Source organism: Barbus barbus, assembly GCF_936440315.1.
Source record: "Barbus barbus genome assembly, chromosome: 11".
Taxonomy (NCBI): Eukaryota; Metazoa; Chordata; class Actinopteri; order Cypriniformes; family Cyprinidae; genus Barbus; species Barbus barbus.
Window position 1 is genome coordinate 27,670,050 of NC_136739.1, and position 13,815 is coordinate 27,683,864.

The 13,815-nt window shown below is 32.9% G+C and overlaps 1 protein-coding gene across 2 annotated transcripts in view; it reads right to left on the reverse strand.

Annotated features, from left to right (window-relative positions):
- Positions 1-459: 459 nt before the first annotated feature.
- LOC306876951 (dual specificity calcium/calmodulin-dependent 3',5'-cyclic nucleotide phosphodiesterase 1A-like) overlaps positions 460-13,815 on the reverse strand; it is a 69,601-nt gene continuing 56,245 nt past the window's right edge. For both annotated transcript variants that reach the window (XM_079428420.1, XM_079428421.1), the window contains 11 exons: positions 13,297-13,363; positions 13,095-13,211; positions 10,847-10,987; positions 10,547-10,647; positions 7,785-7,910; positions 7,593-7,694; positions 6,206-6,326; positions 5,233-5,314; positions 3,849-3,963; positions 3,576-3,763; positions 460-2,113 (listed from right to left, as the gene is read on the reverse strand). In XM_079428420.1, coding sequence (XP_079284546.1) covers positions 1,863-2,113; positions 3,576-3,763; positions 3,849-3,963; positions 5,233-5,314; positions 6,206-6,326; positions 7,593-7,694; positions 7,785-7,910; positions 10,547-10,647; positions 10,847-10,987; positions 13,095-13,211; positions 13,297-13,363 — 1,411 coding nt within the window. In that variant the 3' untranslated portion in view covers positions 460-1,862. The remainder of the gene's footprint in view (positions 2,114-3,575; positions 3,764-3,848; positions 3,964-5,232; positions 5,315-6,205; positions 6,327-7,592; positions 7,695-7,784; positions 7,911-10,546; positions 10,648-10,846; positions 10,988-13,094; positions 13,212-13,296; positions 13,364-13,815) is intronic.

Sequence of the window (13,815 nt, forward strand, 5' to 3'; positions counted from 1 at the left end):
CATTTCAACATCTCATTGTTGACTTTAGTAGCATAAGTATAAAGAAAGTCTAAACAAGTATAGGCAAATCTCACAAAAACTGTTGAGAAACGTAGGTACATTTCAACCAAAAAAAAAATCAAATGTAGGTTTTTAGTTTTTTTTGCATGATTTCATTTTCATTGCAATGAAAATCTCCTTTATAATTTGTATTAATGCAAGAAAAAATTTAACTGTACAATACATCTGTACATTTCTTTTTTTGTGTGCTTAATTGTGCTCAATTGTGATGAAAATGATATCAATGCAAAAAAATTGATATGGTTCTCGAGACCATTTTTTCTTCATGAGATTAATCCTTATAAAACAATTCTTTAGATCAATTTCATCTGAAAGGCATTGAGGAGTTAATTTCAACAGATATTCTACAGGTGTTACTGTCATCCCTGATAGATAAATGAAATGCAGTTTTCTGTTTTTTGAAGCTTTTCTGTTTAATAAACTTTAAATAAACTTACTTTCTACAATTTAACAGACCCTGAGCTCAAATGTTCTTTTCAAAATGCTTGTGAGGGTGAAGACAGCAGTGTTACATCAGAATTTAAAAGAGATACAAATGACAAAAATCTTGTTTTGGGCGGTTTATGTCATATATAATGCAAAAAAAAAATTGATCAGTATTTTCACAAAGTTATAAAACATGATACAGTGATTTGGTAGCACATGTTTAGTACCTCATGAATGTTCTGAGAGAACAGTGTAATGCACAATGGCTGCGTTCAGAAAAGCATACTATTACTGTTTCTCAGTATACACTACAGGGCATAGTATACATATGATGAAATACCCAAATGATTTACCACATGTGCCAAATTGCTTGATTTGACCCCTTCATTTACAGTGTATCATGAAACGAATGCAATATTAGCGATTTCTAACATTAGACTAAAACTTTTTTTTAACACTAAACAGAGCATTTTCCTTTAAACTGTTACATAATGCACTCTGTTTCACAATTTAAACAATATATACTGCACAGTATTCGGTGAGTAGTAAGCTAGTATTCCATCCAAACACAGCCAATGTATGTAACATTTATTTAGACACTGCTATGTACTATAATACTGTATACTCTATCAAAGATTTAAAGGGACACAGTTTTGTTCATTTGGAGAATTTTTTTTTTTTTAATGAAATAACGTCCCCTTGAGGACATCTACCTCTACCGTTAAAAAATCGGCTCATGATTTAATAGGCGGCATGTTCTACAAAAATTTTACAGCTGTGCATACTATACCTGTCATGCTACAATAAAAAGATGCTCTTTATGGATTGTTCTGGAAATTGGAGGAAATAACATTCATAAGTCCACAGAGACATTTCATGCCAGAATGAAGTGAAATATTCTAGCCTTTCTGTCCTAATGTGCCGCAGAGAGCCGGTAAGCATGACCGTATCGAGAATAAAATACTGAAACTAATTGTGGTGCAAAGTGTAGCTACGTAATCTTTAATAAATAATGACAATCTAGAAACAAAACAAAAAAAGAGAGAAAAGAAAAACATTTATTTTACATTTGGTACTAATTGAACCAACAGGAATAAAGCCCGGGAAGCAAATAGGTAGCATTGTGTTTCAGGGACTTGCTAAATCCTCCTCAAGGGGACGATAGAGGTCTGTCTCCAGCAATAACACAGTCGCAATGACAACACTGCACACTACCGTTTCTACGATGCGCTGCATGGACATTCCACGCATCCATCTGCACAATTAGCCCTCCCAGCCCGAGAGTATAATAGCATTACAATACAATGAGGACAATGCTATGTACATCATCCTGTTTCTGATTAAAAACATTCAGGCTTGGCACCGTCCGTGTGACGTCAGGCGCTTTTGCCGTTCCAAGGCAGAGTTTCTGAGCTGTGCTCCTCTGGCGAGCCCGGGGACTGGGCACTCTGGTCCAGAGAGTCCTGGGAAGAGTGAGTGGAGTCTGTATTGTTTAGTTCGTTCAGGGACTTTGACTCCGAGTCGTGACTCCCTCTGGCTGGACTGCTGGGGGACAGTGTGACTTGTGTGTTTCTTATGGGCTCCTCTTCCAGGTCTGACATTCTCTCGTGTTGTTTGTTGGCCAACTCTGGGAAGAGACATGAGGTGAGATCAGCTGTAGGACAGTGTGTTATCCTGGGCACTATCTCTCACTAAACACAACTGATGGGTCACTATTCAATGGAGTAGAAAAAAATTTCACTCAGAAATTACTAGTAAATTTCAAGAATTATGACGGAATCAGCAAGTAACACTGAAATGAACAGGAAATTTTAAAGCAGAAAGAAACAATTTTTTTGTATTTTTTTTTTTACAGTGTAACGAGCAAAGGGGTCATGTCTGTGGAAGAGTTGTTATATTTTGAAGGAATACAATAGAAGTTAAGTTCAAGAATTTGTGGCATAATGCTAATTAGAGCTGCAAAACGATTAACCACAATTAATCACATTCAAAATAAAAGTGTGTTTACTATATATGTGTGTACTGTGTATATTTATTATGTATATATAAATACACACACATATGTACATATTTAACAAATATTTGCATGCATGTTTATACTTGTATATAATTTATATTATATATAAATATTTTATATATAAATCTAACATATTTTTCCTTAATATATACATGTGTGTGTATTTATATATACATAATAGATTTACACATTACACACACATGCATGTAGTATGTAAACAAACTTTTATTTTGAATGCCATTAATCGCGATTAATCATTTTGCAGCCCTAATGCTAATCACACACACAAAATACAAACAAACAACAACGAAGAGACTTTTAATTGAATCAACTGACTTTTGTCTCGTGTGGCTAAAATAAAAAAATAAATACAAAATAAATAAAAATAAGCACATAAGCTAGTAAAGTGTTTAAAATATAAATGGTGAAATCTTTTAAATTTTTGAAAACTATACATAAGTGATTTTATCACAGTCATAAAACAAGGTGTACTTTAATATTTAATAATAAAATAAAATATATAATTTTATACAATATTAAATCAAATAAAAATATTTTATTGTTTTATTTTATTCATTATTTTATTAATATTTTACACTTGTATTTAAATGTAAATATATTTGGAGGTTATTTATTTAATTTAATAAAATTTAAAAAATTATATTTTATGCATTATGTATTTATTTTTATGTATTTTGTATTTATACTTTATTAAACAATTTTAAATTAATATTAAAATTTTATTTTAGTTCATATTTTTTTTAACAAAGTGAGGTGCAAACTCAAAGTTATTCTTTGGTTTACAAACATTATGTGAATTAATAATCTACCATAATCTACGATATGTAGATACAGTATAGTACCACTATATGTTTGTTCCTTCTGTTACTTAAACACCACCACTCAAATGTTTAGAGACACTCAACTAAATTTACTGTATGTTTTTAATGATAATTAAAATGTTTAATCTAAAGGCTTCTGGCACATGCGGCACATTTGGCACATTTTTTATTCATTTATTTATTTGTAATGAGTGAATAGGGGATAGAAACACAATCAGATGTGTGCAGACCTTGAACAGACAGCTCTTTCCAGCGCTCCTTGTTGTTCTGGATGATCTCAGAGAGCAGGTATCGGACTCGTTTCAGGTCAATGCTGCCCAGTGAGTAATCTGTAGTGCCTCCAAGCTCGTCATTCGAACCCCGACCGCTGTGTCTCTGTACTGACTCCACCACCGCGGCCGAGCCCCGACCCGTCAAACTGCACCACCACAGCAGATTACACACAGATTATCATCTCTCTATCAAACACCTTTACCATCATGAACACATGACCGTCACCTCACCTTGACCTGCGGACACCCCCAGATTTAACAGCTTCCTCTATGAGAGGACTAATGATCTTCTCTGTGGTGTCGACCAGAACAGAGAACGTGGGCTCGACGATGAAATCGATGAACCCTTTGAAGAAAAAAATGGTATTTGTTTAGAAACCTTTGTTATTTATTTTACCAGCTAGAAACTCATTAGCAATAATGGCTTTTGATCCAATCAAGACGCCTTTAGTTATTGTGTCATTAAATCAAAACACATTTATTTTATGAGCTCCATTAAATATTAGAAGAGAGCATGTGATTGCCTTAGCAGCCTCTTGATGGCAGTAAAGAGCTGAGCATGACTGCACTAAAGGCACGTCTGTATGGATATGCTCACAACACAATAGTAACATACTGTTTTCTCTCATACTGTGATATTTCTACAGTATTATAATATGTATACTGTGCACAAATATGCAAATTTAGCATAGAATGCATTGATGTTCATGAGTGGCATCAAGTTATCATCTTGCAAAAAAGTTACTAAGCATTTCTAACTTTATATAGAATTATAATATACAACTTTATATATAATCTATAAATAACTTTTTGTATTTTATTGTTTTTCTAAAATATATTTTAAAAAAACTTGTTTTCATTGTCATTCTGAAAAAAACAAAAACAAAATTAAATATATTTCCAAATAAAAAAAAAAAATCTTTTAACAAAATATATAAAAGCACAGAAAAAACATAGAAAAAACAATGTTATTCATTTTACAAAGATAAAAATCTGTATGAGTTGCTCCGTCTTGACTACTGCTCTAACTAAAAAACATAATTTCATATTTAAATATGCTTTAAAAAAAACATAATACCTATTTAAGTTTATACAATGTTGAATCTAAATATTTCTTTCTAAAAGTAATTTTTGTAATGTCTATTCAATGCTTTTTCTCAACTAAAACAATAATCACCTTAAATTATCATTTGTAAAGGGTAATTTCTCAGCTAAAATTTTGATTAATTTGTGATCAATGCATTAATAATATAATTTGATGAATTAATAGTATAATAAATTAATAACATAATATAATGAATTAGATTAAAAACTGTAATCCCTCGACAGCCCTATTCTAAATAAAGTATTTGAAGGTGTTAAACAATTGTTTTAGTATTAACATTAACACCTAACATTTGGTAAAAAATGACTCAAAATAATATTTATTAAGCTGAGCATAAGGCATTATGGAATGCAGTATTACAATTATAGAAGACCGTCTGTCTATTTCATGCATAAACATTGTAAAGCAAGCAAATACAAGTACTATACAGTGAAGTAGAATGTGAGCATGCTGTTACTCTGTGTGTGTGTGTGTGTGTGTGTGTGTGTGTGTGTGTTAGCTATACTGTACCTATCTGAGACTGGGCAATCATGGTAGCTTTCCGGTCACACAGTGGAGAGAAAGGCAGCCCTAGTTCTGCCTCCTTGTCACCCTGCAGAGAAAATAAAAGAATCAGACAGAATTACTCACCCACACTTATTCAGAGTCCTGCGAATAGTCTAATAAAACTTTCCTCTTCCATCTTTGTGCTTGAGAAGCAAAGCAGACAGAGACATCATGTACCCGTGATTTCTGAGCCAATGGGATTCTGAGTGCAACTTCCAAAACAAACTCAGAATACAAATGGATCCTGGTTAAGTTCAGTTGCAGCTTTGCATGGTTCGTTTTCTTCTATTCTATTCTATTGTGATTAATATTTCTTCATTAAACGTATGTACACTTAAAAAAAAAAATAAGAAATGATTCACACACAGACAGACACAGAAATTCTTTGTTCATGTGCATAACTTCTTAGATATGGTTATTATGGTTTAAACTAAAATAATAAAACCATTTTTGTAATTTCAAATAAAAATAAGTTTTAACTTAAAATTATATTACATTTTTTAAATGTTTAGCTAGTTGCCCAAGATACTAATTTCTCACTTTCATTCAGTTTAACTTGTACTAAATTAACTAAAACTTAACTTTTATTTTACTTTGTTTATTGCTTTTCTTACTGTATTTCATGTTAAAGTTTCTAAAAATCAATAAAGACAGTTGAAAAAAAAATATATATATATATCCAAACTATATAGATATATTTAAAACAATAGCTAATAAAAAATGACAAAAACACAACAAAATTACTAAATATTAAAGTTTTAGTTATTTAATTAAACATTTAAATCAAAATGGAAAAAAAAATATATTTTTAAAAGTATCTTAAAATAACACAGCTCTTTGATGGACTCCAGTTTTCCCAGATAACGTTTGTATCTAGTAAGTGTGTGTCTCTGGGAGTTCTGTTTGTGTTATGAGAGATAAATATTATTAAGTGCACCTGTCTGAAGAACTCCTCCATGAGGGCTTGTGTCCAGCGGTAGTGCAGTTTCCAGCCCTTAGCGGGATGGCTGATATCAGCCGCGTGCAGCATGAGGGACAGCACTTTAGCCTTGTCTATTCTGATAGACACATTCATCAGAGCTTCATCAGTCACATACAAACACTTCATCACAAACACAAGCTGTAAAATCCACTGGAGTGCGTGAAAACAAATTATGAATCCATAAATTACACACACACATTCACAAAGGACATGAGAGGATCGTGTCTAAATGGCGCCATCATCCTCTGTCTATCACTCTGTTTCTCTGTTTAAAATGTGTAATTTGCAACTGTAGTAACTATATTTTGGCAGAAACACTACCTACAGTACTTTGTTTTTATTATAGAGTTTTTAAAAATATTTACACTGCTAAGTCAGTTTGGAAAAAAGACTACACTAAAGGAATAAATAAAAAATAAATACTACTACCAAATGTATTTACAACAAGTAACTTAGATATGGTCAAAATCTTTTAGTTCAAAATGATACAGTTATATTATATTAAGATACTTTGACTGCAAAAATGTATTTCCACAAAAATATTAAGCAGCACAACTGTTTTCAATCAGCATTGATAATAATAAGAAATGTTTAATGAGCAGCAGAAAATTACATTTCAAAATATATTAACAAAGAAAACAGTTATTTTAAATTGAAATATTATTTAACAATATTGTAGTTTATAGTATGCGGCTCATACAGCATAATTGTCTGACTACAAACTTTTGTATAGTAGTGCATATCCACTTTTCAGTTTATTATCTAGTCACTTTAGCATATAATTTGTCTTTGTCACTGGCAAAAAAAGTCCTAGGTAAAGATTAGACAAGCAGACTTTAAATAATTTAAAAATAAACTTAAAATGTGAAATTTAAGACATCAAGAGTCTTAAAATAAAGTCCTGTTAAAAATAATTTCTGCCAACGGAGCAAAGGATTTCTTCCATCAGAAGGATGCATCTGAAGGACAAAATAGAGATAATAAAGGTTCTCATAGATCTGAAATGCCTTTTTTTCCTGGGAAAATAGACCCTGGAGTTTTAGTTGTTTTTGTTAATAATCTTATGAGCCTGGTTAATGATCTGTGTCGACTGATTCTGTTTAGAGCTTAATGGACGCAAAAACAAATAAAATTATTTATAACAAGTGAATGAAGAGAAAAGTCTGTCGTCTTGAAGTATTTATTTCATCACACAGCACATCCTTCATACAGTACCACCCAGTCCTAACGGGTACTACGCAAGATATGAGACACATTTCCATAAGGCGGACACTCCATCACAGTAATTCATTAACGGCCTTGTGTTCACACACTCTCAGAAAACAGCAGGAGCGCCACTCACCCCTCCGGCTGCTGCAGCACGTTCCTCATCGTCTTGATCTGCTGGAAATGGCAGGACATATCTGTGCTCATGACCATCTCGATCACCAGCGTACGCAGCTCCCTGTGTAAAACACAACACAGCACAACTCAAAGCACATACACTTTACCAGAACAGACCCTCCATTCCACGTAGGAACAAACCGCAGCGTACCTCCAGTCATCCTTCGAGAGGTTGACCAGGATGTTCATCTCATCTTCTTGCATGAGTCTGTAGGCTGCGCTCACATGGTGGTTTTCCAGAACCGAGCGATCGTTGTACAGGATGGCCACCTCTGATCTGTGCAGGACCAAAGAAAGAAGAGTCCAAAAATATCCTACATTTTCTCAATAACTTTGTAGTACCTTGTTAGTTCAGTCATAAATGAAAATTTCATCATCATTTAGTTGCCTTTTAAGTTGTTTCAAGTCTTTCTTTTGTGGAAACACAAAATACGTTTTTTATGAAAGCTTATTGTCACCAGGGGCTGTCAAGCTTCAAAAAGGACCAAAAAAACAACAAAGTAGATGATATGACTCATACAGTACCTTTCAAGTGTTCTAAAGTTTTGTGTGAAGAAATGACGGAAATTTCAAAGTCATTTTGGCTGAAAATACTGCCCTCAGTTGTTCAAACCTGTCAGGTTGTAACCAGTCATGTGACGCACAAGAACTAATTTGGCATCATTGATGTCAAACTTGGCATGATGGATATAAAACAGCTGTTTTTAAATTTAACACAAGATTTGTGATCTCAGTTGCACTTGCACGTATACAAAATTTGACATACGTTTGGTTCTGAAAACAATTGGGGCTTTAACATTTAATGTCAATGATATATTTTAGCGCACCAGTTTCTTTTTTGTTATGAAAAAAAGCAGCTTGGATATGCATCAGATCATGTACTATATACTATATTAGCTAATATAGCTAAAGCAAAGAACCTGCTGTATATTGTAAAATAAAGAGCTTGTACACTACCGTACAAAAGTTCTCAGTAAGATTTTAATGTTTTTAAAAGAAGCATCTTATGCTCACCAAGGCTGCATTTATTTGATTAAAAATACAGTAAAAACTGTAATATTGTGAAATATTTTTTACAATTTAAAATATCTGTTTTCATTTGAATTATATTTTAAGTGTTATTTTATTCCTGTTTTCTCAGCATTTATCTTTCACCTATTACTGCAGCCTTCAGTGTCACATGATTCTGCAGATATCATTCTAATATGCAGATTTGGTGATGATTTGATTTATTATTATTATAAATGTTGAAAACTTGTGGTGCCTAATATATTAGTTTGATCAACAGAAAATAAAAAATAGAAATGACTTTACTGATACTGACTTTAAAAGACTTACTAAAACCCAAACAAGCAACTCTTAGGCCAAAATTGTTTCTTGATAAGAACAGGGCTTTTTCTGAACCAAAAGTCCCGAAGACTTAACTATATCATACTGATTTACTTTTCATTCTCTTGAGGAGTAAATTTGAGGAGAACTAGCTGAGGTGGAACATCGGTGGCAATCAGAGATATCAAGAGTAATGGCTCCATTTTTTCCATCACACAAGTCTCGTCTCCCACAACTCACTGATGATCGAACGCTCCTCCAAAATCACTGCATGCTGCAGTACCAGCGGTTTCTATCTGCTGCAAAAGCTAATGCCGTGATGTACTTCTCAGAATAATGACGTCTGCCATGAGCTGTCACACAAAATAAGGCCTGTTACTGTAAAAAGGATCTCAAGGATCCTTTGGCATGTATTAATGCAAAAAATATGTCCTGCCTGATGTGAACCAACACAGAGCAACAACAAAAACATGAGTGGAGATTCTGACGTAGATTCTGCCACTGAAGATTAATTGAAAACATGATAAATTCTGCTCCACAATAACCCACCAGAAGGAAGATAAACTGTTAGAATGTGACCAGTGTATTCTCTCTCTCTCGAGTACATACACACACACACTATCTCTGTGGCTTTTACACTAGGCTCCAGTCCAAAACCTAGTAAGCTGGCTATGTAGGCAGCATTTTAATGCATCATAGACACGCTCCAGATTGGAACACTGTTCCAAATGGTAGGTAGCATCATTCTAATGTTAATACTACTCCATAGTCAAATTTTAAGGCAGCAATGCAATTTAAGGCAATAATGCAAATGCATTGAGACAAGCTTGCTTTAAAAAAAAAAAAATTCAAGACATAAGAAATGCTGATTAAAATTATTTATAATAATACAAAATGTATAAATATTTTACAAATATGATTACATGCCATAATGTTTTCTTTTAAATAATGTTTTAAGTTTAATTTTTAATATATTATATTTAAAATATTTATTAATATTTTAAAAGAAAAAAAAGTTTAAGAAAATGTAAAAATGAAATATATAATCAACATATGATTTCATTTATACCAAGAAACAAGTATACTAAATATCAGCTTGCTTATGTCTAAATTTCATAGAACTTGCTGTAGATGCAGGTTTGATGTTATTGTGTCTTTGAAAGCCAGTCTAAAGCTAGTTTTCATAGCAGGCACCTTCATACAAAGACATTGTCCATCATTAGCTCACTGAAAAATTAAAGAAATGAAACCAAAATGTAACAGATTTTGAAAAATTTAACATAACACCACTTACTCACCAACGGATCCTCTGCCGTGAATGGGTGCCGTCAGAATGAGAGTCCAAACAGCTGATAAAAACATCACAAGCAATCCACACCACTCCATCTTGTGAAGTGAAAAGCTGTGTTTTTGTAAGAAAAAATCTATCATTAAAGTGTTTTAACAGTTTGGACTCTCATTCTGACGGCATCCATTCACTGCAGAGGATCTATTGGTGAGCAAGTGATGTAATGTTAAATTTCTCCAAATCTATTCCTGTGAAGATACAAACACATCTACATTTTTCTTATGGTCACCACACACCTGGTCTGGATGTGGAAGTTATTGGTGGTTCCAGTGTGTTCAAAGTCGTGGATAGCAGCAGCAAACACCATGGCCAATATTTCCAGTTCAGTGAGCCAGTGCTGTGGGAGAGCAAACCAGTCAGCCATTACCCAAATAATCATCATTACCATGATTCAACATCATCAAAATGAATTTCAACAGCTGCGCATATTAACCTGCAAGTTAAGACCTCAAGCGTTCAGCTCGTATTGACTACAAACAGATGTCATAGTTGTCGGTGCGAGACATGCATGCACAATTCACTTAGCACTCACTCACCATCATGCCAGTGTGTAGCATCAGATAGTGTGCTGTCTGCGTGACATCGGCAGCGTGGATCAGATTGTGGTAAGGGTTTCTGTGCTTGCTGTAGCCGATTTCCAGAGCTTCCACAAATGACACCAAAGAGGACACTGGTATCTGCACAGAAAAGAAGAAAATCACAGTACAACTACATTTAAACTACACTACTGTTCAAAAGTTTGGGGTCAGTAAGAATTGTATTTATTTATTTAGAAGAAACGAATACTCTTTTTTTCAAATGTAATTTTTATGAGTTTGACATGATATCTCAAAACTACAAATTTATTTATCTAAATGTATCATTATTGTGACTTTATATCTCATAATTGAAACCTTATATCTCACGATCTTAAGTACATTTATTTATTTATTTGAATTTTTTGGTTTATATTTGTTTAAAACTTTCTCTCACAATGACTTTATTTTTACCTTGAGGCAAAAACAATATTGTCTATTTTTTCTATGTCATGTTTCAGTGATTTGTGAGCCTTTTTGCACTCTATGTTCCTTCATTACATTAAATTCAGACTGCAAACTCACCACCATAAATCTTTATTTATTTATTTATTTTGGCTTGGAAACACTATCTTAAAAATCTGTATTCTTTCACCAAGCTGGATGAAATGCTGTACCAAAATATACTGACACTGTTGTTATTGTTAACAAATTTATTTTTACATTTTTCTGTAATTAAAACTAAATATAATATAAAATATAAAAAATGTAAAAAGCAGAAGCAAAATATTAGATGAAAATGTTACATTGGAAAGTAAAAAAAAGTTTAAGATGAAGTACTAAACTAAAACTGAAATAAAAAAATAAATGAAGGCTAAATAGAAATATTAAGAAAATTTTAAAAGCAATAGTTGGTTTAAGATCCATTAACAGAAAAAAAAAAAAAAAAAACGTGTTATGTTTTTTATTTTAATGGAACTGATTCTTGATTTCCAACCCCACTAGTGACACAGAATGTGCTTTCAGGCTTCAGTCTGAGGCCTTATATTTCCTACCACAGCAGATTAATGGAGCATGATACAGGCAACCGAAGTGTGAAGGACCCATTTGCAGGAGTGTTATATCCATGTGTAATCACATGAAGAGAAGGGACTCCATACCTGACCACCTAAACCCAAACACAGGCCACATGTGTCGCTTGCATTTATATTGTAATCATGAGGCTCTGTGTGTGTGAGTTTAGAGTCTGTCGTCACTGCACTTGTGAAAAGGGTAAGAATTGATGAGAGCTGACACAATGGTGAAAAACAAAGAAAGCATGCAGATGGAAAATGTCAGATGACTCATATCAGATGTATATCACATATAAATCTCCTGTTACAGGGGAAAAAAAACATGCATGCTTTGGAGACAACCTCAACTTTGGTTAAAACTTTGGCTAAGAAAAAAATATTCCAAAAGGATGAAATCATAATATATTATAGAAATACATAACAACCCACTTCAATGTTGTTTCAAACCTGTACGAGTTTCTTTCTTCCATTGAATGCAAACAGAAAGATTATTTGATGAGCTAGTTACTTTTTCTATGCAGTCACAAAGAATGGAGTCTGAAGCTTTTAAGCATCAAAAATGAATCAAAAGAACTATAAACATATAATAAAACTAGTTCATTTAACTCATGCATTATATTTAAAGTCTTTTGATGACAAATGATAGCTTTTTGTCAGTAGAACGGATTGCAATTTAAGTTGCTATTCTTGAACCATTATGAATTTTTTGTGAATAAATCATTATTTGAGTCAGATCTTTTTAATTGATCATTCAATCTGGTTCATAAGACTGAATCACTGAATCAGACTGAATCAGTTATAGAGAACTCCTCAGTGATTGGAATGATTTAGTGATGAAAAATGGAATGACGACTTAAATTTCAGTCCCACACAAAGTTACATGCTTTCAGAAGACTTTAAATAAAGTGCATAAGTAATATACACTAGGCTACAGGTATAATTTTGTAATGATTTTTTGTGTGTGTTCTTTTTAAAGCTTGAACACCTCAGTCCTTATTCATTGTAACTGCATAAAAAAGGAGACAAATACATATACGGTTTGAAAGGACATACGGGTAAGTAAATGACAGATTTAATTTTATTCAGTGGCAGCATGGTAGTTTGTGGGTGTATGGGTGTATGAGTCAGTATCCCAGGTAAACAATGCGTTTAATATCACAGTTTTGGTGTGAGTCTGGTTTTCAAGTCTCTCATACCCTGAAGCGGCTGATCAGGTCATATCTGGTGAGGAGTTCATACACCAGGAACTTCAGAGCATGTTCACTACTCGCCTCTTGAAGCGTGAAGACATCAAATGACCATTTATCAGCATCCTGAAAAAGAGGAAGACTCTTATGAATTGGTGGTAGATACAGTATAAAGTATAGAGCTATAGTCTACTGTAAAGATAATCTGTACCTTTAGAGCTGTAATTACAGATGGTGGATAGGTCAACCCTGCCATGTTGGATGTTCTTCTGTACATTCTGCAAACACACTCAAACCGTCATTAATCTTTTTTCCTATGACCTTTTAAACAAGACACATTTTAGTACAGATTTTTTTTTGTTAACAAATCACAATGTAATGCCAGATTTGCATAAATTCATAAATCACATGTGAAAATTGCATTTGGGTAGTTGAAATTGAATACTTTGAAAGTCTTGTGGTGTTACTGCATACTCCATCTAAAACTATTTTAAAAAGCTCATTCTTTTATACATGCATATTATCTGTCACGCCATGTAAAATGAACCAGTACAGGCTAAATATGATTAAAGTGGTTGGGAACTTCTGAATTTAACCTAAAATATGCATTTTCTTGTTTTACATTCATATAAACATTAACCTAAATTCTTGATGTTGATTAAAAATGGGTCAAGAGAGCTTTAAAAAAACTTAATTATGTTAATGATATTATTAATTATGTTAATGATAT